General features: G+C 40.4%; 2 protein-coding genes and 1 long non-coding RNA gene across 5 annotated transcripts in view; 1 reads left to right on the top strand and 2 right to left on the bottom strand.

The window, feature by feature from the left end:
* Positions 1 to 4,425: 4,425 nt before the first annotated feature.
* Positions 4,426 to 6,435, bottom strand: KCNJ11 (potassium inwardly rectifying channel subfamily J member 11). Of its 2 annotated transcripts, none has more exons than XM_063334245.1 (2): positions 6,269 to 6,435; positions 4,426 to 6,052 (listed from the first exon to the last, which is right to left on the bottom strand). In XM_063334245.1, the coding sequence occupies exons 1-2, from the start codon at positions 6,298 to 6,300 to the stop codon at positions 5,098 to 5,100; spliced, it is 987 nt and encodes a 328-aa protein (XP_063190315.1). In that variant the 5' UTR covers positions 6,301 to 6,435; the 3' UTR covers positions 4,426 to 5,097. The 2 variants fall into 2 exon arrangements, with proteins under 2 accessions (XP_063190315.1, XP_063190314.1); XM_063334244.1 differs by having other exon boundaries at positions 6,224 to 6,435.
* Positions 6,436 to 6,690: 255 nt separating this feature from the next.
* LOC134515363 (uncharacterized) lies at positions 6,691 to 19,427 on the top strand. Its single transcript, XR_010070958.1, has 3 exons — positions 6,691 to 6,796; positions 13,112 to 13,252; positions 18,824 to 19,427. It is a non-coding gene; the product is annotated as an uncharacterized LOC134515363 (long non-coding RNA).
* Positions 11,756 to 19,439, bottom strand: part of ABCC8 (ATP binding cassette subfamily C member 8) — an 80,560-nt gene continuing 72,876 nt past the window's right edge. For both annotated transcript variants that reach the window (XM_063334242.1, XM_063334243.1), the window contains exons 36-39: positions 17,775 to 17,878; positions 16,900 to 17,033; positions 15,497 to 15,559; positions 11,756 to 12,464 (exon numbers count right to left, since the gene is read on the bottom strand). In XM_063334242.1, the coding sequence (XP_063190312.1) occupies positions 12,327 to 12,464; positions 15,497 to 15,559; positions 16,900 to 17,033; positions 17,775 to 17,878 (439 nt within the window). In that variant the 3' untranslated portion in view covers positions 11,756 to 12,326. The remainder of the gene's footprint in view (positions 12,465 to 15,496; positions 15,560 to 16,899; positions 17,034 to 17,774; positions 17,879 to 19,439) is intronic.

Here is a 19,439-nt window from a genome sequence, read left to right on the forward strand (position 1 = left end):
TATCTGCAGCCTCTCAAGAATGTCTTCTGCTCTTTTAATAGTTCTCCTTAGGGGGGTGTGGAGGTTTGTATCACGTATCTTTCTCCTTTGCTGAATCAAAAATAGTACACTGAGTCATTTGTTACAGGCATTTAGACAGTCACCAGCCATGTTGAGCTCACGTCCCACCGCCTGCTCAGGTCCATCTTACCCAAAGCCTCCTTCACACAAGGGTCTTCTCATCTCAAGCAGCAACTTTGCATGAGTAAGGTCTGCAGCACTGATTAAATACCTCTTTCTGCTGCAGCATATGCTTTCAGCAGGTTGGCAGATTACATGCTTTGTTCCAAAAATCCACAGAATGGGTGGGAATTTTTCTACTGCCTTCCAGGGCAGTTGGGGTTTGAGATATCCACCTTGGAATGGGGCAGCTGTCCCTGCATGAACACAGAGCCACACAGGAACATGCACTGCAAAGAGCATTCATTCTGCGCATTTTTAGTGGCAACACCACTATGACTTTGAGCATGGGGAGAGAGAATGGTGTAACCAGGGAGCCTAAAATACAGTGATTTTGAACTTTCTTCTCTTCTGCCTCAACCCAAACCTTAAGAGCTAAACCACCTTCCCTTCCACAGGAACCTGCAAAATTAACATGAGCAAATGATCTATGGTAGTTTATTAATATCCAGTTCCTATGAATAGATATTTCCATGCTTTGTACAAGGAACCATCATGAAAGTCACAAGCTTGGCAATTTCACAGAAGTTTTTGGGTTTCTAATATCTATTTTATTTTTGTATTTTATTTCCCCGAGCACTCTTGTGTTTTATCCCAAATCAAAACAATCTGTGCCAGCAGACTGACAATAATTACCTTTGGGGGTGACCAATGTACAAAGAAAGAGTGGAAAAGGAAGGTAAACATGAGGAAGCAAATTCAGTTTTCAAAGAATTATTAATTATTCCTTAGTTTGATATTATTAACTATTAATAAATAACTAAACACAAGAATCAGTTGCCACAAAGCCCTCCTAACACTGACTCCAACAGGGCTCTGTTGTGACTTGTACCTTGCCCAACACGCAGCAATATTTACCCACCGGATTGAGCAATGCTGATCACGCCCAGCCTGCAGTCTCGCCTTACAAGGCAGACTGAATTTTGACATTGACCGTGTTGCTAATCTATGCTAGCATGTAAGCCCTGGACTTGTTAAAGACTTTTATACCAACCTCTCATCTGCTTTTTAGGTGTCTGATCTCTTATCTCAGCTTCGCCACACCTTTGCTGGTGTGAAGGTCTTCAAAGAAAATAGTTTATTACTTCTTGACATTGTCTTCCCACTGTGTCACTTGTGGATTTTAAATGTATTTTTAATGTCCCTGACCCTCTTCTGCCTTAATATGCAGCCTCTTGAGTTCAGTTCTGATTTGTATCTATTTTATAGAGAGATTTTCCTACTGAAGTACACCGCTACAATACCATACTTACTATGTGCCTTGGGGGATAAAGAGACAAAGTCAGACCTTTTTATACTCTAATTTTGTATATGTATGTCATTTGATTTCATTAGGAAACACAACATGAAACTGATACACCTGGCGGCTATGTTCTCACCAGCAGTCACTACAAGTATTTTAAAACTATGGCATATAACACAAGTGCTCTCCAGTCTCTTTTTCTGATTAATAAACTCTGTGATCCTTCTGTCCATCCAAACACTTAACAAAATCCAATTTGAATGGACTAAACAGTGTGAAATATGAGTATAAAATTATAACGGTCTCTGAAGCACATGAAAGGCAATTCCTATGGACACAGTTGGTTCCACCACACCCTAAATTCAACAATGGGTCACTACAAAACCTATAGCTTGCCACTTCTTGTTTCCACATCCTTCCCTCAGTCAGGGCAAGCCCTGAGCATGTAGCCCCTGGCTTCCCTCAAGCAGGTTTCTGTGGAGAAGAAACGTGGAGAGGTAGCAGTGATGGGAGCCACGGCACACTCCCTGCAGCTGTTCAGCAGGATCCCAACTGCAATACTACCTACCAAAAAGCAGATGTAGGCTGAGAGAGAAAGTTTAAAAGCCCACTCACTTTGGACTTCAACTATGGAAAACGCAGCGTTAGCTCATTGCTAAGAATGAGGACTTTTCTACGTCAAATGACAGCACTGACGCCTTCTTCAGAACCTTCCTACAGAGAAAAGGGCCGGTCAGCATAAGTACAACTTTAAAAACAATTTCAGATATTTGTGTTCCCAAATACTTTGTAAATGACAAAATGAAAGGATCCTCACAAAGAAGTAATATCCCTAGTAAAAAATAAATACATTTATTCTTCCTTGCTCTGCCCCTGAAATGCTTCTGAACGTTTTAAATGGTGAAAGAACAGAAGAATTTAAACTTACAAGAATCCTGACATTCAAATTCACCAACACTTTGACTGAAATCATTTGCTATGGTGATTTTAATAGTACAAACCCTGCCTTGCTCATAATATTATGATGCCAATTTATTGCAAGACTTCAGAAAATTAGGCAGATTCTTGTAAAAGAAGTGACATAAACGGTGGTCCTGAAAGCAGCCCAGCGCATGCACGCTGCTTCCTCCTGTCTTTCCCCTCCCATCTCACAGTGAACAAAGGGAATTTTCTACTTCTGTAGCACAGATTTCCCTGAGGGAAAAAGAGTCTTGCATCAGTTCCTGAAAATAGTTGCATGGTAGTGCTGCTGAAATTGCTTTACATTTAGGTCAAATCTTGGCAAAAGTTTTAAAATGCTACCAGAGCTGAAGAGGTTTTATGTGAGAACCTTAAGGTGTATCTTACACATTCAAATAAGGCACTAAAAGGAGACTATGGAGAAGCCAATGATTTCAAGTCACTGGAAAGCTAACTCTAATATTTTATCTATGACTCTTGTAAGAATAGAGCAGTGATATTGTGACAAGTGATAAAGAACAATGAACTTTCAAAGGAACAAAGGTGTCTAGGAAGTGCAAATAGCTCTACTGTAAGTGCCGCTCCGATGAGCGATGGAACAGAGGCAGTAAAAGGGAAAGCTGGAAAACAATGTGACAATTAGACTCAGTCTCACAGAAGAAATTTAATCAAAGGCATTTAATCATTCTCTATTTTAAAAAGTAGGATTTTTTACGATTACAAATGTAAAATATGCCTTTCCAAATTTTCTTTGCTGACTACTTGTTAATGCTAATTTGACTCTTTCATTGTGAAACACACATCACATTTTTAGAGCTGTACACAGAATAGTATTGGTGTATTGGGAATTTGGAAAATGAACAGGCATTTATTCTCTTAACTGGCAGTCTGATAATGCTGATACAGGTCTTCATAAAACTGAAATACATAAATATTAAAAACATAACTACTATTTTATCATTTAAAAAAACCCCTTTGATTTTACCCAAACATTATTTCATTTTATTATAGGTGCCTGAAAATATTCCATAGTCAGTATGGAAGTTTTGTAACACTTTTGAATCAGTTTGTCATATTGTTACACTGACAAGGCATCAAAAATTTGCCATACTATTGCCAAAACAAACCATTTCAGGTGTCTGTCGTGAGCCACGTAACACAAGAACTTGATACTAGAAGCTCCTTGAATAATTGGGTTTGAAAGTAACATTGTGCCCCTGCACAGCTTGTGCAACAAGGTGTTGGATTAGTTCTGTAATGTTTATTTAGGTTTTATTTGGACAACATTATCTTTTTTTACTTGAGTAGCAGTTTGCCCTGTTAATAGCACGCTATAGTTAATGCTGCTATCTCCTAATAGTCCTGCATAGAAATAAAATTGCCGCTGTTACTAATATCCCCAGATAGAGGATTTGCAAGGTTGTGCTAAGGGGAATTGCTCCTATTGTCACAGTGGAACTGAGGAGGTGAACATGGCTCCTCCATGTTTGCTGGTAAAGGCCAGATCTTGAATTCAGCTAAAAACCAAGGCAGGCACCAGCTGTGTAGGGAGGTCAGGATGTAAATGGAAAGGGAACTGTTCCCTCAGCAGGAGTATTGTTTGTCACACAGCATCCCAGAAGTGACCACGTTGTCTTACACATCCTCCCTTTCCCTAAGCACAAAACCCTTGGCTTATTTTACAAAAGGGAAAGGAGTGAAAGGTTTTGCTTACTGCCTGCAGATACAATTTCAGCACTCAGCATTGCCCTTTCCTTTAAAATATCTAATTCTATTTATATTCCCCGATTATCTGACAGAATTCAGACCAACCTAAGGGAGAGATTAATTTTTTTTACTGGGTATCCTATTGGCATGTGGCTCTCTGTGTGTGAGCTTCTCTTCCTTTGGAAATTAGAATACAGAATTTTTCCTATTTGTAATTAATGTCAATTGTATACTATCTGCTACTCTTTTTAAAGGCAAAGCATTGCTTAATATCAGAAAAGTACAATCCAAAAAAATATTCCTGAATGTTTTATTTTGGAAGTGTAAAGGGTTTTAAAATAAACAAAGTAAATATTCAAATACATTTCATATTGCACGTGGAATGGCTCCATACAATATTGATGAAGCAAATCTGGCAGTTAATTTCTTTGAGATATAGAGTATAATACATAGACACTTCCAGATCTGCTCTTGTGTCATACATAAAATTGTCTAACTTCTTTGTTATCACGTAAATCCAGCCTACTTTATTAATTATTAATATTTTATTTTGCTATATTGATTGTTCAAGTTAGAAAAAAACAGTTAAAAACTATTGACTTTAGGACACGGCAAGACCCTAAGTACTGCAATCTTTGAGGATAAATATATATTTATTTTTTTGAGCAAATGTCATTACCTGCAGTCAAATCAATGCAAAAAAAAAAAATCGTGCAATTAAATAGGACAGTCTGAATTGAAATTTAAAGCTGCACACCATGTTTTCCTACTCCCAGTGCTGCTTGAAATCTCTCACACCTTTAAAAAAATATAATTAGCTTTAGATTTATCCCACAATAAATAACACCAGAACATACCTTGTGCTACCAACCTGAATTTAAAAAAAAAGTAAGAGGCCACCTCAGTGTTTTGAGTTTATGCAATCTTTCAGACATAAAGCCCTAATGGACTTTCCCATTCAAAAGGCATCAGGAAGGCTCATCACTTATGGTAAACTTGGGCTTTAGCTTGACAGACCTCTTCCTTATTGTGCCTTTAGGGGACAATGGCATGGTGTCCATAATGCTCTTGTCCTCCTCCAGCTGCCTAGCAGTGCAGGAAGGGGTGGGCACTTTCACTGTGTTGCCAAATTTAGAGTAGTCCACAGAGTATCGCCCATCTTCCTCTGCCACGATGGGCACAAACCTTTGGCCCCAGAGGATTTCATCTGCTAGGTAGGAGGTTCTGGCTTGAGTGGTGATGCCGGTGGTCTCCACCACCCCTTCCAAGATGACAATGATCTCCAGGTCCTCATGGTGGTGAAGGTTCAGGGGGGAGATGTCGTAGAGGGGGCTGTTCTTGTCTATTACGTGGTAAATGATGAGTGGGGAGACAAGGAAGATGCTGTTGCCCCCCACAGGGTTCTCCATCTGGATGTCAATCTGGTTGAGGGGCACCACCTCTCCCTCCAGGCTGGCGGTCTTCTTCACCACCTGCATGCGGATGGTGGCGCTGATGATCATGCTCTTCCGGAGGTCACCCACCCGCAGCATGAAGCAGAGCTTGCCCTCCCGCAAGGCAATGACCGCGTGCTTGCTGAAGATGAGGGTTTCGGCCCGGCGGTGGGCCTGCGAGGTCTTCATGAAGATGCAGCCCAGCATGATGGCGTTGATCACCAGCCCTACAATGTTCTGCACGATCAGCACCAGGATGGCAGCCGGACACTCCTCCGTCACCATGCGTCCCCCAAAGCCGATCGTCACCTGCACCTCGATGGAGAAAAGGAAGGCAGAGGTGAAGGAGTGGATGCTGGTCACGCAGGGCACAAAGCTGTCCGAGCCCCCTGCCGCCCCCTCTCCGGGGCTGCGCTGTAGCCGGGTGCTGTGGTCCAGGTCCCCGTGGGCGAAGGCGATGAGCCACCAGACCATGCCAAAGAGCAGCCAGCTGCAGAGAAAAGACATGGTGAAGATGAGCAGCGTGTGGGGCCACTTGAGGTCCACCAGGGTGGTGAAGACATCCTGGAGGAAGCGTCCCTGCTCCCGGATGTTTTTGTGGGCCACATTGCAGGCACCGTTCTTGCCCACGAAACGCGCCCGTCGCTCGCGTGCGCGGTACCGGGCATGATCCGGCACATCCTCCGCCAGCCGGGTCAGCACGTACTCCTCGGGGATGATCCCCTTCCTCGACAGCATGGCTCCCCGCCGCCGCTCCGCCGCTCAGCACCGCCCCATGCAGCCGCCGGGGGCGGGAGGGTACGGGGGGGGGAAGGGGGACGGCCGCGCCGCGGGGGCCGAGCGGGTGCACGGCGCCGCCGCAGCCCCCGCCGTAGCCGGCCCCGGCAGCGCGGCGGCGGGGAGATGATCGGGTCCGCGGGGGACACCAGGCGGCGCCGACGAGGCCGGGAGCGGTCGAGCCCGGCCACTCCCGGCCTCGGTGCTGCGGTGCCGGAGCCGGTACCGGCCCCTGGGCGATCCCTCAGCGGAGGGACGAGGGGCTGAGGCGCTGCTGCCTGCGCGCGCGCGTGTGTGTGTGTGTGTGCGGAGGAGCCGCGCGCGCCTCCGCGTAACGGTCGTTGGGCAACGGGCGCAACGGCAGGCGGTTAAAAACCACTGGGCACTGCTCCTCAAGGTCGCCCTGTGGGAAGGGAAGGGGGAGCCGAGTCCTGGATTGCTCCCCGGTGAGCGCTGGGTGCGTTTCTTTACCTTTTTACCTCAGTTTTGGTGTTTGTTTTGTTTTTATTTTTTTCCTGAGGAAGGGGGAGGTCGGGCTTCGGGTCACGGTGATGTGAGCGATCCCCTCTCCCCAGAGCCGATTTCTGTAAATATTTGTTCGAGGATGGATTTGCTGCCAGTACCTGGCTTGTGTTAACAGCAGCTACTTTGCAGGATGGTGTGGTTTCAGGTTGGGCAATTATTCTGTGAAATAGAAAACAAAATGGTACTGGGCATTTTTTTTAAAGGAAATCTAATGGGAAAAAAAAAATCCTGAAATTCAGTTGCATGTCTCTCTGTAGGTAAGAGGAAACCATTCATCTAGTGAATCGGGCAGGCGGTGGTAGGAAATTTGCTTTAAGAGGCCAAGTCCAAGGACGTAGTGGTTAAACAGAGAGCTGGAAGTAGAGAGGCTCCTTCCCATTTAGAAAATTTGCTAGAGTTATTTAGCCTTAACTAAGGAAAGATTTGTCTGGAAGAAGGAGCTCATGAAATCATGTGAGCTGCTCAGGAAAATGCCTACTGTCCAAATAGCAGTAAATATTGCAAACAAATAATCCATCTACAGATGGTTAACCCACAGTGGCATGAACTTCCGGACAGCCATCAAAATTGCCAAAAGAGGTGCCAAAAGGAGGCAGGAAGCTAGAACTTGTGTGTGGCAAGTGTCTGCATACATATAAATGCATACATGTGCATGCATATAAGGATGTATCTTTGCAAGATGCGTTATTTAAAAACACTTCAATGTGACTGCTACACTCTTTAAATAGCAATATTCTCATTAGTGTGTTGACTTACTCCAATTTAAATGTTTTGTTTCTATCCATTTCAGTTTAGACACCAGTATTGTCGAGTTGCTAAAGCATCTAGGATATTCTGGATAAGAGATTTTTCTTTAGTGCCAGTGGGTTTATGATTATATTTTTCTAATTGTATGTGTCCATGGACTTTCCCTTCAGTTTTTACTCTAAGTGCTTTGGTATACACTCTAAGCAGTTATTGGCATTGATTGCCTGGGCAAGGCAATTGCCCAGTTGATGGTTGGGAGCCAACCAGTTGGGCTTGAAATTAGCTTTCACCACCTGCAGCTACTTACAGTGGCCCACCTAGGGATTTCAGAATAGTATTTTTAAGTAATCACTCTGAGCTCTCTGGGCAGTCATTGTAGGCCTTGTAATTAAATTATTACTATTGCTTTAGACTATTTCTGTTTTTTATGTATGAATAGTTGCATGTCCTTGGACACATCCATTCCTTTTGGAGGGGTCAGTTTCCCAATACCTCACACTTTCTCTTGTTCTGGGTCGTGTTTCTTGCTGCTTTGCTAAATAAAACCAAAATAAGAACAAGATGCCCTGGCACCTGGCTGTCATGCCACTGAGCTTAGCCAAAGATACTTCCTCTTTCTCTGTATCACTTTGTCTGCTAGATATTTTTTGTGTGCTTGCTGAGAATGTCACCTGCAACTACACTGTTACTTTAAGTATGTGATTCATATATGCAATTTAACTAAAAAAAAATTGTATTTTTCATACTTTTCTTTCTAAACACTTTAAAATAAAATAAATTGATTGAGTAATTTGAAGATTTATTTGTCATAGGTGTGGTTCTACAGCTGCTGGCAGCTCATAGTTACTTCCAGCATTTTGACGTGAGCGTACAGAGGCTCTATAACACCATGCAGGTCATAGGTAACATTTCACACTTTTTTGCAGAGATGGACATAAGTATTCAAGAGGCGGTCATGTCTTTTGTGCCATTTTTACTTACTCTTTACTAATTGTTGTCTTATTCTGTATCTTTTCCTCCAGAGGGCGGTAAGCACATGAGTGTAGAATGAAAAAAAATATGTGTCAAGGAGGAATAATTTAAAGGGAAAGGTAAATTGGTTCATAGTCTGGTGCTAGGCAGGACCCATGGAGCCTAATGCAGCAAGGGGTGTTGCATGAACACACCATGCTGGTTTTAGGAATCCTGAACTCTGTAGAGCTAGAAGGGTGTTTCATTGTTTCCTCTTCTGTTCTTTATTGGGACTGTCATTTGGCACTGCTTTTCCTTCACTTCTGAGCACTTGTTCGCTGAGATGGGACAGCAAAGCAAGTGGCTTCTGCTGAAGAATTTCTAGAGCAGAATAAAAAGAAGTCCTGTCTTTGTGGATCAAATGACAGATACTTAAAAGAAAAAAGTGACACATCTGAGTGAGCCAACTTATTTGTGTTCAGAGCTGATGAACAAATGGGGCTCACAGGAATGAACAATCCCACTCTGTACTATTGAATCATGCATAAGGGGTAAGTTTTTCCACCTACAAAATAAGTTTTACATTTCAAAAATCCCCCCTGCCCTGATTTATCCTAATTTTTATGGATGTCAAAGAAGATATTACTATAACTGTTAAATGAAAATTTAGTTTGCACCATATTACTCTGCCTTCAGAAGCAGACCTTTCTTTTAAAGGCTACACAGTGTTAACACGAATTAAGCCTCACAAATCATCTTGCTGTGTGAGTGGGTAGACAGAAGAAAAGAGATCGGAGCTGGTTATGCAAAGCCACAGGGGAAGGAATGAGCAGAGCTGGGATGAGAGCTAATGTAGCAGGCATGCTCTGCTTCCTGGCCTTCCAAAGAAGCGTTCCCTTAGAAATAAGTAGAACAGGATTAAATGACCACACTAAGACAAGGGGATAAATGCTATAAAGGTTTTTGCATAATGGGCACATTTATAGAAAGCAAACAAAATAAAACAAACCCTGGTTTTTATCTCCATGGTCAGCCTATCCCACTAACACCTTTGGGACTGAGCCAAGTCCCATCCCAGAGGAGAAATGAAAGTCTGAACATGGCAGCTCCCCTCAGCAGCTTCACATGGCTGCTCCGGGGCTGTTTTGCACCCATTTCAGTACAGCACTTTCTTTAATAATGCTTCATTGCCATGCAAAATACATTTGTGAGCCTGATTCAATAGCAACTTCTGGAACGCCTATCCCAAGGCAACAGGTTTAACAACTCAGATAATGGCAGTGATCCTCCCACCATAGAGTAATTTTCTTGGATATTGTCACTGTTAAGATTCTAACCCTTTGCAGTTAGGGGGCAGAAACTTCCTGGGACTTAGCCCCATATAAAGACTATATAAAATGCGCTGAGGAAACATGAAGTGTATTCTGTCTGAGAGGTAGCTAAGAGGCCTCCCTCTTCACACATATTTATCCAGCATTGTGGTGCCATTAAAAAGATATATAGTAGTTGGATATGAACCAGCTCACTTACCCTATTCTCCTGCAAAGCTGCTTTGTGAAATACAAGCCACATTTATAATGGAAATGTATGACACCTGTACTTTAAGTTCCTATTTCTTAATACTGTGAGACACAATACAGTCTTCTTAGTGATATGCTGCATCCTTTACTCCGTTGCGTTCCTTTGCAGGTAAGGTCATCAGAAGTTTGTGGAACAGGAGGTAGTCCAAATTGCAGTGTCAAATCCCAGGCACTTTATTAAAAGCATATGAAACCTCACTTCTCTCTATCTCTCCTCTTGCCATTAGGATTTAGGATCTTCCACAGATGGTTGAAAAGCTTCTGAGGATCTCTCTCTGCAGCATGAGTTTGAGATGTCCAGCAGAATAGTGTTTTCCTAAGCCTTTAACACGAGTTCCTGCTTTAGACCAGTGCTGGGCAGCTAGGAGACAGCACAGACAGTAGTTGTAGTAGAAACCTGCTCTGCGCTCACTGTGCCCTTCTGCTACCCTGGAAGGATAGTCACCTGTCTCCCATTTCTTCTCTCTTAGCCCTAGTGGATGCCTGGTATCCCACGGTGAAAACACACACCAATAGCTCTGCAGCTATTTTTTCTTTGAATCTGCCCAGCAAAATGTGTCCCTGGAAGAGGAGATATCCTCCAACTGCCCATTTTCTCCCTTCATCCAATGACAGAGCTCACGCATTTCATCTGCATGACTGTATTCTACCTCCCCGCTTTTACTGTTGTTCATCCTACATTCTCCTTGTTAGTTCTATGTTCTCTGCCCCCAGTATAATGCCCTTAGGTATTGCATAAATAATCACAGGCAGATGCTGCAAATACTCCATTGTGGAACTGGTAACACTACTTAGACAGCAACAACACTTCTTCAGTATGCCTTGCTTTCTGCTGCAGTGCTAGAAGTAATGCATTAAAAATATCATGTATCCCATGAGAACACCGAGATGCCTTTTTCTAGAAAATAAAGCCGTTAAGAAACAGATTCCAAATTAACTGAGCAGGCTGAAGAAATTCAAAAAGAGAAAGGAGTTTTCCCAAGTGCTAGGAATGCTTCAAAAAAGGGGAAGAGGACAAAATTGGATATAAAGCCAAAGTTGCTATAGAAAGAATAACAGTGAAAAGTTCATTGTAGCTTTCCATTGTGTTGTTGACATTCTAACCTGTTAGCAATTAATAAATCCTGGAATGATTGTCACAATGAATCAATAGGGCAGGGATAAATCCTTGTCCTGCCAAATTAGGATAATCTTAGTGGTAATTTATTGGTAAAGATCAGAAGTGAATCTAGAAACAGTGTGACAGTGGCTGAAATACGTGGAACTAGGAGACAATGAGTCAAGCTCCCATGGCTCTGAGCTACAGTGAAAGGTTTAATACTGTTTATTTGCCAGATTTGGCAGGATAATTTCCAGATGAAGTGGTACGTCTGTACCAGTCTGGAAAGTGCATTAAACACTGATACTTTATCACAACCTGCCTCCTCTTAGCTTCTCTCAGTTTGGGAGGGAGTCTGGCTCAATCCCTTTTGGAATCAGTAGAATACAATTCAATGGCAGTAGCGGTGAGGCAGCCTAAGAAAGACTAAAGGAATCAGCTTGTGATTAATTTTGAAAAGGAATTAAAGGAGAGACCAAGAGACACAGGCACTAACAATAAACCACAATATAAAAAAAGTTTTATAGATTTTATATTTAGATATTAAAGCTTTACAGAGTCATATGATTAAAAGAGATACAATCTTTTGAGAAATACCTTTGGTATATAATTTTTCCTTCTGCATTTAGTCAGTCATGAGCATTATCTACAGTAGGGCTATGACACATAAAAAATAACACGTTAAGAAAATGACAGGAGAGGTTTAAGAGTTACATAAAAACTCTATGCTGGCTATGTTTTTGATGTGTTAAAAAAACATGTTAATAAAATGACAGGAGAGGTTTAAGAGTTACATAAAAACTCCATGCTGGCTATGTTTGTTTGATGTGTATCCTGTCATATTTCACCCATATAGGTTTTTTTTAACTATATTTCATGATTCTTTGGTAGCAAATAAAGAGAATAGTAGTATACAAAAAAAGGAAAAGTACACGGATAATTCATTAATACTTCAGATGCAGAAAAGGGCTCATTTTATTAAAAAAGGAAAACCTCAATTTATTATGAAATAATATTTATTTACAGGTATTTTACATTTTTAGAAAATAATACAATTGTACTTTAAAAGGCTTTATTTATTTTTATTATTTATCTGCTTGTACAAAAGAAGCAAAGACACTGTCTTCTTGTTCTAGCAGAACCTCAGGCTTGTCGTATTCCAAAATAACTCCTCTCTTCATTACAATAACCAAGTCTGCATTGAGGATCGTGTGCACACGGTGCTGGAAAACAAATAAACAAAATGACAGTTCAGTGTATCTATCAAATGTATTCCCGGATAAGACAGACTTCCAGAAATTAATTGTCTTGACAAGTTCAAGTTAGGCTAGTTATCCTACTTTTCATCCTAATTTACTGTGCAAATACTGCAGATAAATATACAGACTGAGAGCCACGTGGATATTCAAGTACCTAAATTGCACACAGGTACTTGAGTATGAAGAGTCATATGAGCTCAGCCTACGATGTCCCTAGCCCGCAGTCCACACGTTGCCACAAGAAGGTAGCCAGGAAGAGTGGGAACAGGGCACATGAGTGTGGTATTACATGCAAGTACTCTTCCAGTCCTAGACTATGTCTAGATCAGGGGGGGTCCTGTCCTGAGCTTGGTGTGGTTTGTCTATTTGTAAAACTGAATAGATCTCTGTTGTAAGACATTGCCCATGTCCTCTGTTGAGCTTTCATAAACGTTTTGCATCCACATCCTTTGGAAAAGATTTTTCCAGACCTGCTCCCCACTGCATGAACCAGTACCCTCTTTTGTATGCTCAGGGCCTTGCTGCTCAGAGCTTCATCTGATGCCTCTTCCCCCTTGCTTCATGATTTTGCAGACCTCTCTCACATGTCCTTAACTTTGTCCTTTTTCCAGGCAGAAGAGGCCTGGCTTACTCAGCTGCTCCCCTTAAGAAACAGTTCCACACCTCTGATTATCCTTGTGCTTCTCAACATTTTTCAGTTGTAATGTGTCATTATGGGGATAAGACGACTGGAACTACACACAATGTTCAAGGTATGTGCGAACTATGGACTTACACAGTGGTATGATGTTTTCTTTTTTGCTCTCTACTGTTTTTCTAGTAAGCCCTAACATTCGATTATCAGGAAGAAACCTTCCCAGTTTTTTCCACAGTGAATACTGAAAATAATTAGTTTAGCTTTTCCGCAATGCTGTTATTTTTCCTGAGCATTCCTTTCACATATCGATCATCAAATGGCCCTATAGATTGACAGACTTCTCTCTCCTGCTGTGTTTCAGGGATTCATGGATTCATTTTGATGGCTTACAGAAACTGCTCTCATACTTTTTTTTTTTGCCTGCCTTATTGCATTTTCACATGTAACATGCCAGACGCTATCATTTCTGTTTTCTTTATTTGGCTATGAGTTCAGCTTTTACAAGAATGCCTTTTTGTTTCTAATAGTCTTTTGTATTTGTTTAGTCATACCAGCTTCTTTCTATCCTTACTCAAGCCTTTCCTAATAAATAGCATTCATTGGCTCTAGGATTTTTTAATAAAATCCTTTAGTAATTTCCATGATCCCTGTAGATTCAATTTTCTTTGCTTTCTCTTTTTGCTTTTTTCACCCCCATTTATTTTTGGGTTTTGTTTTTAGCAAGCCTCCTCATTTTTACATAATTCCACTTTTTAAATTTTAGTGTAACTGCATGTGGTTTTTTGGGTCTGCGTTACTCCTGCAGGGATATTTAATCTTGGAATACTCTGGTCCCTCTTACACAGTCACTCTTCACTCATATGGTTACTAATCAGGTCTTAGACACCCTCAGTACCAAAACAACTCCTGTATTTCCTTCTGTGGCTTCCTAGCCAGATGTTTCATGAAATAATCACTGATGGCATCTACAAATCTCATCTCTGCTGCAGTCCTCCTGTGACATTTATCCAGTCCACAGGCAGGGGGAGGGGACTGAAATGTCACGTTACAGTTGTACTTGCTGTCCTTGTTTGTTTGATCTCTTCCAGTATAACACAATCAGTGCTGCCATCCTGGTAAAGTAACATAGAGGGTAATATAGACCCAATACTATACTCTTCCTATTCCTGTTCTTCCTAAACACAAATTAGGAATATATGGTTTTCTCTGAAAAAAAAACCCAAAAAAACAAAACACCCGAACCACTACCCAACACCCCACCCCCCAACCCAGATGATGTTTCTATTACAGAACATTTTGAATACAAACCCATCTGCTGTAAACCACATTTACATTTGGAAGTAAAAACATTCAAAGTAAGTTTATTCCAAAATGCTGTTTGTTTGAACTGTGCAGTTTAAATTCACTGAAAGAGCAAAAGACTAATAAAACTTTCTCAACCTATCCCCAAACAAACTAAAAAAGATACATAAATGCAAAATCCAGTGCAACTCAGAATTTTCATGTAGAGAAATCAGGAAATTCAATGTTTATGATTCCTTTGGTGTTTTTATAACAACACACTGAATGGATACCATAAGATCAATCAGGTTTTCTATTACACATTCACTACATGAGAATAAAAAGATGCTGTAAGATTTCTGAGCATAGATTTCTTAACTTTTGTTTAATTTTTAAATGTTAAGAAGCATAATGACTTTATTTCACATCCCTGAAATATGTGTATTTTTAGAAAATAGAGGACTGAAAGATATATATTGCTTCTGACGTATCTGTTGAGCCAACTGCTTTGATTCAGGTCAAATCTCTTTCATAAACATTTTTTTACAGATACTCGAGATCTTTGTATAATCACTTCAAGAATATGCTAACTTAAATTCAATCACTGTCAACAGGGATGGAACATTTATTTTTAAAAGTTAGTAAGATCATCATTTATTTGTTTAAATTGTGAAACATAATTGCTTTATCCAGTGGCAGAACTATCACACAATTTTACATGTCCTTAGTTAAATGATTGCTATAGCTTGATTAAACTTAATTCTTAGATTTCACAGTAGTCAAAGCCATATTACATTTTAAATTAGCCTAAAATGGGTAACAAAAAATAGACTGCATACTAAGATTACATGTTTTTACAGGCAATCAGACTTAGCATCACGCAACACATTTAAGAAGCTGTTGTTAAGTATTTAAATAAGAAAGTTGTTTAAAATCGATGAGAAAGCTTACACTTAAACACTGCATTAAAAAAAGATTAACAGCCACATTAACACATTTATTAACATTGACAAGCATGGACTAACGTGGCATTTCTGATTCTTGTTTGCATTAGAACAGCAGCAGAGACTGTACTTACTGCTATTGTAACCACAGTACGGTCAGCAAATGCAGTCATGACTACCTTCTGGAGTATGTTCTCCTATGTAAAGAAAAACATTTATTGCTTTTCAAACAACAGAGGTTACATGATAGACACACAGACAATAAGAAGGCTAAAGTAACCACTGATTATTCCACGCTTTTATTGATCCTTCATTGCAGAAATGAAAAATTAACTACGTCAGAACTAAGTCAGAGCTTGCCTGGTCTCCAGTTAAACAGCCCTGCTCGCTCCTGCTACCCGCACTGCCTCTGGGCTTCAGTGCACCCGAGAGCTGTGCTCTGGCCCCCAGGCACCTGCCATCCTCACCTCAGTTTTACAGTGAGGAAATCAAAGGTGAATTCAGGGTCCTGCCAGGCTGCCTGCATGCTGGCGCCTCTGCAGTGCGTTCTTCACTCTGCTGGAAGCCCAGGAATGTCCCAGCATGTTGGGGACATCTAACACCAAGGGGTGGCAGGGATAAGCAAAGGAGTGTGCTGTACCTGGCATATTTAACAGTGGAGATGATATTTAAGATGGTCTTAACATGCATAGTTCTCACTCAACAAGTACTCATCCTTTGCTATTTAGGCAACGTGTTGTTGCATACCAAACTGCCTAAAAATGTCACTAGCGCAGATATCTAAAGAACAGATAATGGCAAATAAAGGTATGTATCACAAGGGAGGAACTATATCCTCAATGCATCAGAATTCAAAATGTGTTTTAACTGGGCTGCATACAGTATAATTCCCAGCATTACTGACACCCAATACACTAACATTTTACAGAACTAAAAATGGTAGCTGTTATAATAAACCCCTCCAATTATACTCTTTACTCATAGAATTAAGACTAAAGCATTTCTCCTAACAATATAACAGAGGAAAAAAATATCCTAAGAATGTACTGTTCTAGTTGGCTAAAATCCAGTCAGTGCACTATTATTGCATGGTTTAACCTCTGTCTAGCAATTTCAGGCAGTTAATGCAATAATCCAGTATGTCTTTTCTATGTCTCTGTTTATTTCCTTGACTCTACTTTCAAGCCTTCTGATTTCCTGACTTGTCCTGTCCACCACGATGGGGAAATATGCTTGCCAATTTACCCTTCGCTGACCATCCCAGCTGACCTTTCAAAGCTGCCAATGAAAATAACATGCTTCATTTTCCTAATCCAAGAAATGCTGGGATAACTGTGAAACCCTTAGTAAAATGATTTAAAACTCTTTAGATTAGTTAGCAGTGACTCACAACTGCCTGGACTTGTAAACACATCTGTACTAAATATCGTGTAAGCATATTACAGAGTAGATAGAATTGCTTACCACCTTTTCTTTGCATATTAGCAGTTGTCTACCCCTCAAGGAAAACAAGAAATCAGAAACTCTCCAAACTCACTGTTGCCATGTCAATAGATGCTGTAGCTTCATCCATGATGAAGATGCTCGTCTTCCGCACAAAAGCTCTTGCTAGGCAGAACAGCTGTCTTTGGCCCTGGCTAAAGTTTTCACCCCCTTCTGTGACTATAGCATCTGGAAATGATAGAGCAAAACAGTATTTATGGGGTGTGTGTATGCAAGAAGATCAGATTAGAGTACAGCATATGCTTGGAAAAGAGAAGGTCTCACTTTCAGCATGAAGACTTTCAAAGTAACATTTCCTAGATCTACAGCTGCTGGTGATCCAGTTTTTCCTGTTTATTTTCCTTGTTCAAAACAACCAGTACTTCTGTCTCGTGATATGTTTTATACATATTAGACATCAAAGTAACTAAGAATGTTTAAGAGCGAGTTTTGGACAGTCTAGGACACTGCATCCTCCAGTCAAAGTGGCATCCATAATTTCTTTACCATAAGGCTGTATAACTTACCACTTTTAAGTTTGGGGTTTTTTGTTTCTTTTTTTTTTTTTTTTCATGGCCAAATGATTCTCACCTTTAAGCTACTGAAATCTTCCTCAGGACTATTGGAAAATACAAAAGAATATATTCTAGATATATCCTGACTTATTGACAACTTATTTGAATTCACAAGACCCGTAAACCTCAATGCCTTATAACAAAGACATACTGAAATAAAAAAATAATTTTACCATTGATTTAAGTAGAAACAGGATTCTGCCCCACAGGTGCAGTTGGTAACAGAGTTAGATGTCACCTTCCATAAACTTAAAAAGCTTTTTCTTCAGCAACTAACTTTTTAATAAATAGTAAATGTGAAACAGAAATGTTGTGACCACTGGAAGCAATCTTCTCAAGAAGGAAGTCTTATTACCTAGGCCCCCAGGGAGCGCTTTCACCACATGCTTGAGCTGTGCTATTTCCAATGCTTCCCACAGCATGCTGTCAGTGCACTTCTTCTCAGGGTCCAAGTTAAACCTACAGTTATGTGAGATTCAAGAATATCAGTCAACATAAACTTCTGCAATGTATTTCTTCTTTTAGTGTGCTTAGAAACAAACTTGCAAATAATCAGAATCATCTGCTAAAGATCTGGACCTGATTCTGATCTATCATTGGTATAAATCCACTGAATTTTGCAGACTTGGTCAACATTTATACCAATGTGATTAACAACAAAATTTGACTCTTTCAGTTGAGCAGAACAGAAGCAGCTTCCTGTTTTGTAAATATCCTTGTGGTTTTAGAATTTACTTTGTTCTGAATAAAGTAAAGAAATTTTCATGTTTTACTAGAAAAAGCTCTGAAGAAAAAAAGCTGTGGATATAACCAGTTTAAATTAACATTCATTTTTTAACAAAAGGCCAAAATTCTACAATCTCTCCTTTTAAATCCAGTGTCTCTTTGTTCTTTACTGCTATAGAAATGCAGAACAGAACAATCAAGCTTCGTACTGAATTATGAAATACAAGTCTTCACTACAACTGAACAAATCTTGCATTTATGAGCAAATGAATGTTATTTAACTTGCAGTAGCCCAGAAATTATAGCAACAAATATGAATCTCATATCATATTAATATATAGAATGCTAATCAGAAATAAAAGATTCAGTGGTGCGTAAAACTTTTTATTTTTACTTTTTACTCCTATTGTACGTGCTATGAATGACCAATGCTGACCTAAATAAATTTTTTAATAGTTTAATTAATAAAACAAAGGTATGGGGTACCTCATCTTCTGACATGAATGAATCATGCTCTATTCAGGCAAGTTCAGGAGATAATCTTGGAAACTGTATTAGTGTGGAGTCGGCAAAACACGGAAGCCTGTATCATTTTCAGTGAACTGTAATGACTTTTATGTAGAAACTGTAACTGCAGGTGATGTAACTGCACTGAGGATTGTACTGTTCCTTTCTAAGGTATATGCCACAGACATAGGGAAGGACATTTGTTGGAAACTGTGGAGCATTTTGCCACTGATTCTACTGCATCATCCTCTCACAGATGAAAGAACATCTCAAAGACTAGAAAAGCAACAGAGGCTCCAGAGGCTCTAGAAAAAAGGCTCCAGGATAAAATACCCCAGACCTCCCCCAGTACTTCTCATATTGTTCTATTGCTTCCTTTTTTTCTACATTGGTTTTTTAGTCTGCCTTTTTTCCATCTCATTGTTTTAAGGTAGACAGATGAAAATAGATGCAGGAGAAAGAAGGTTTCAAGAAGTGCTGTGTAGTTACAGGTATTTGATCAGTAAACTAAACTGATTACTCGATCCTGGAGAAATAAATAGTGACTTTCACTACTTCCCAGGCACAGGATGCCTTCTGCTGATAGCGTGCTGACCAGGCTCAGGCACTGGGAAGGTGCAGTCTGGCAGTGGTGGGTAAAAAGCACAGACAGAAGGCAGTGATCCTCCCTACTTCAACTGAGAAGAACAGAATCGAACAGTTTGCTATCAGCAATTCTGTAAAAATCATTATATGGTATAATTATAATATATAATGGCATATAAGTCATATTGTTTTTATTGCTGGT

This window comes from Chroicocephalus ridibundus, chromosome 4 (assembly GCF_963924245.1).
Source record: "Chroicocephalus ridibundus chromosome 4, bChrRid1.1, whole genome shotgun sequence".
In the NCBI taxonomy this organism is placed as follows: Eukaryota; Metazoa; Chordata; class Aves; order Charadriiformes; family Laridae; genus Chroicocephalus; species Chroicocephalus ridibundus.

What these genes read in the sequence shown, in the direction of transcription:
- KCNJ11 (XM_063334244.1), bottom strand. Translation starts at nt 6,300, where the DNA reads ATGCTGTCGAGGAAGGGGATCATCCCCGAGGAGTACGTGCTGACCCGG. An exon ending in GATGTGCCGGATCATGCCCG is followed by an intron (nt 6,053 to 6,223) that starts GTACCGCGCACG and finishes TTTTCTCTGCAG; the next exon opens with CTGGCTGCTCTTTGGCATGG.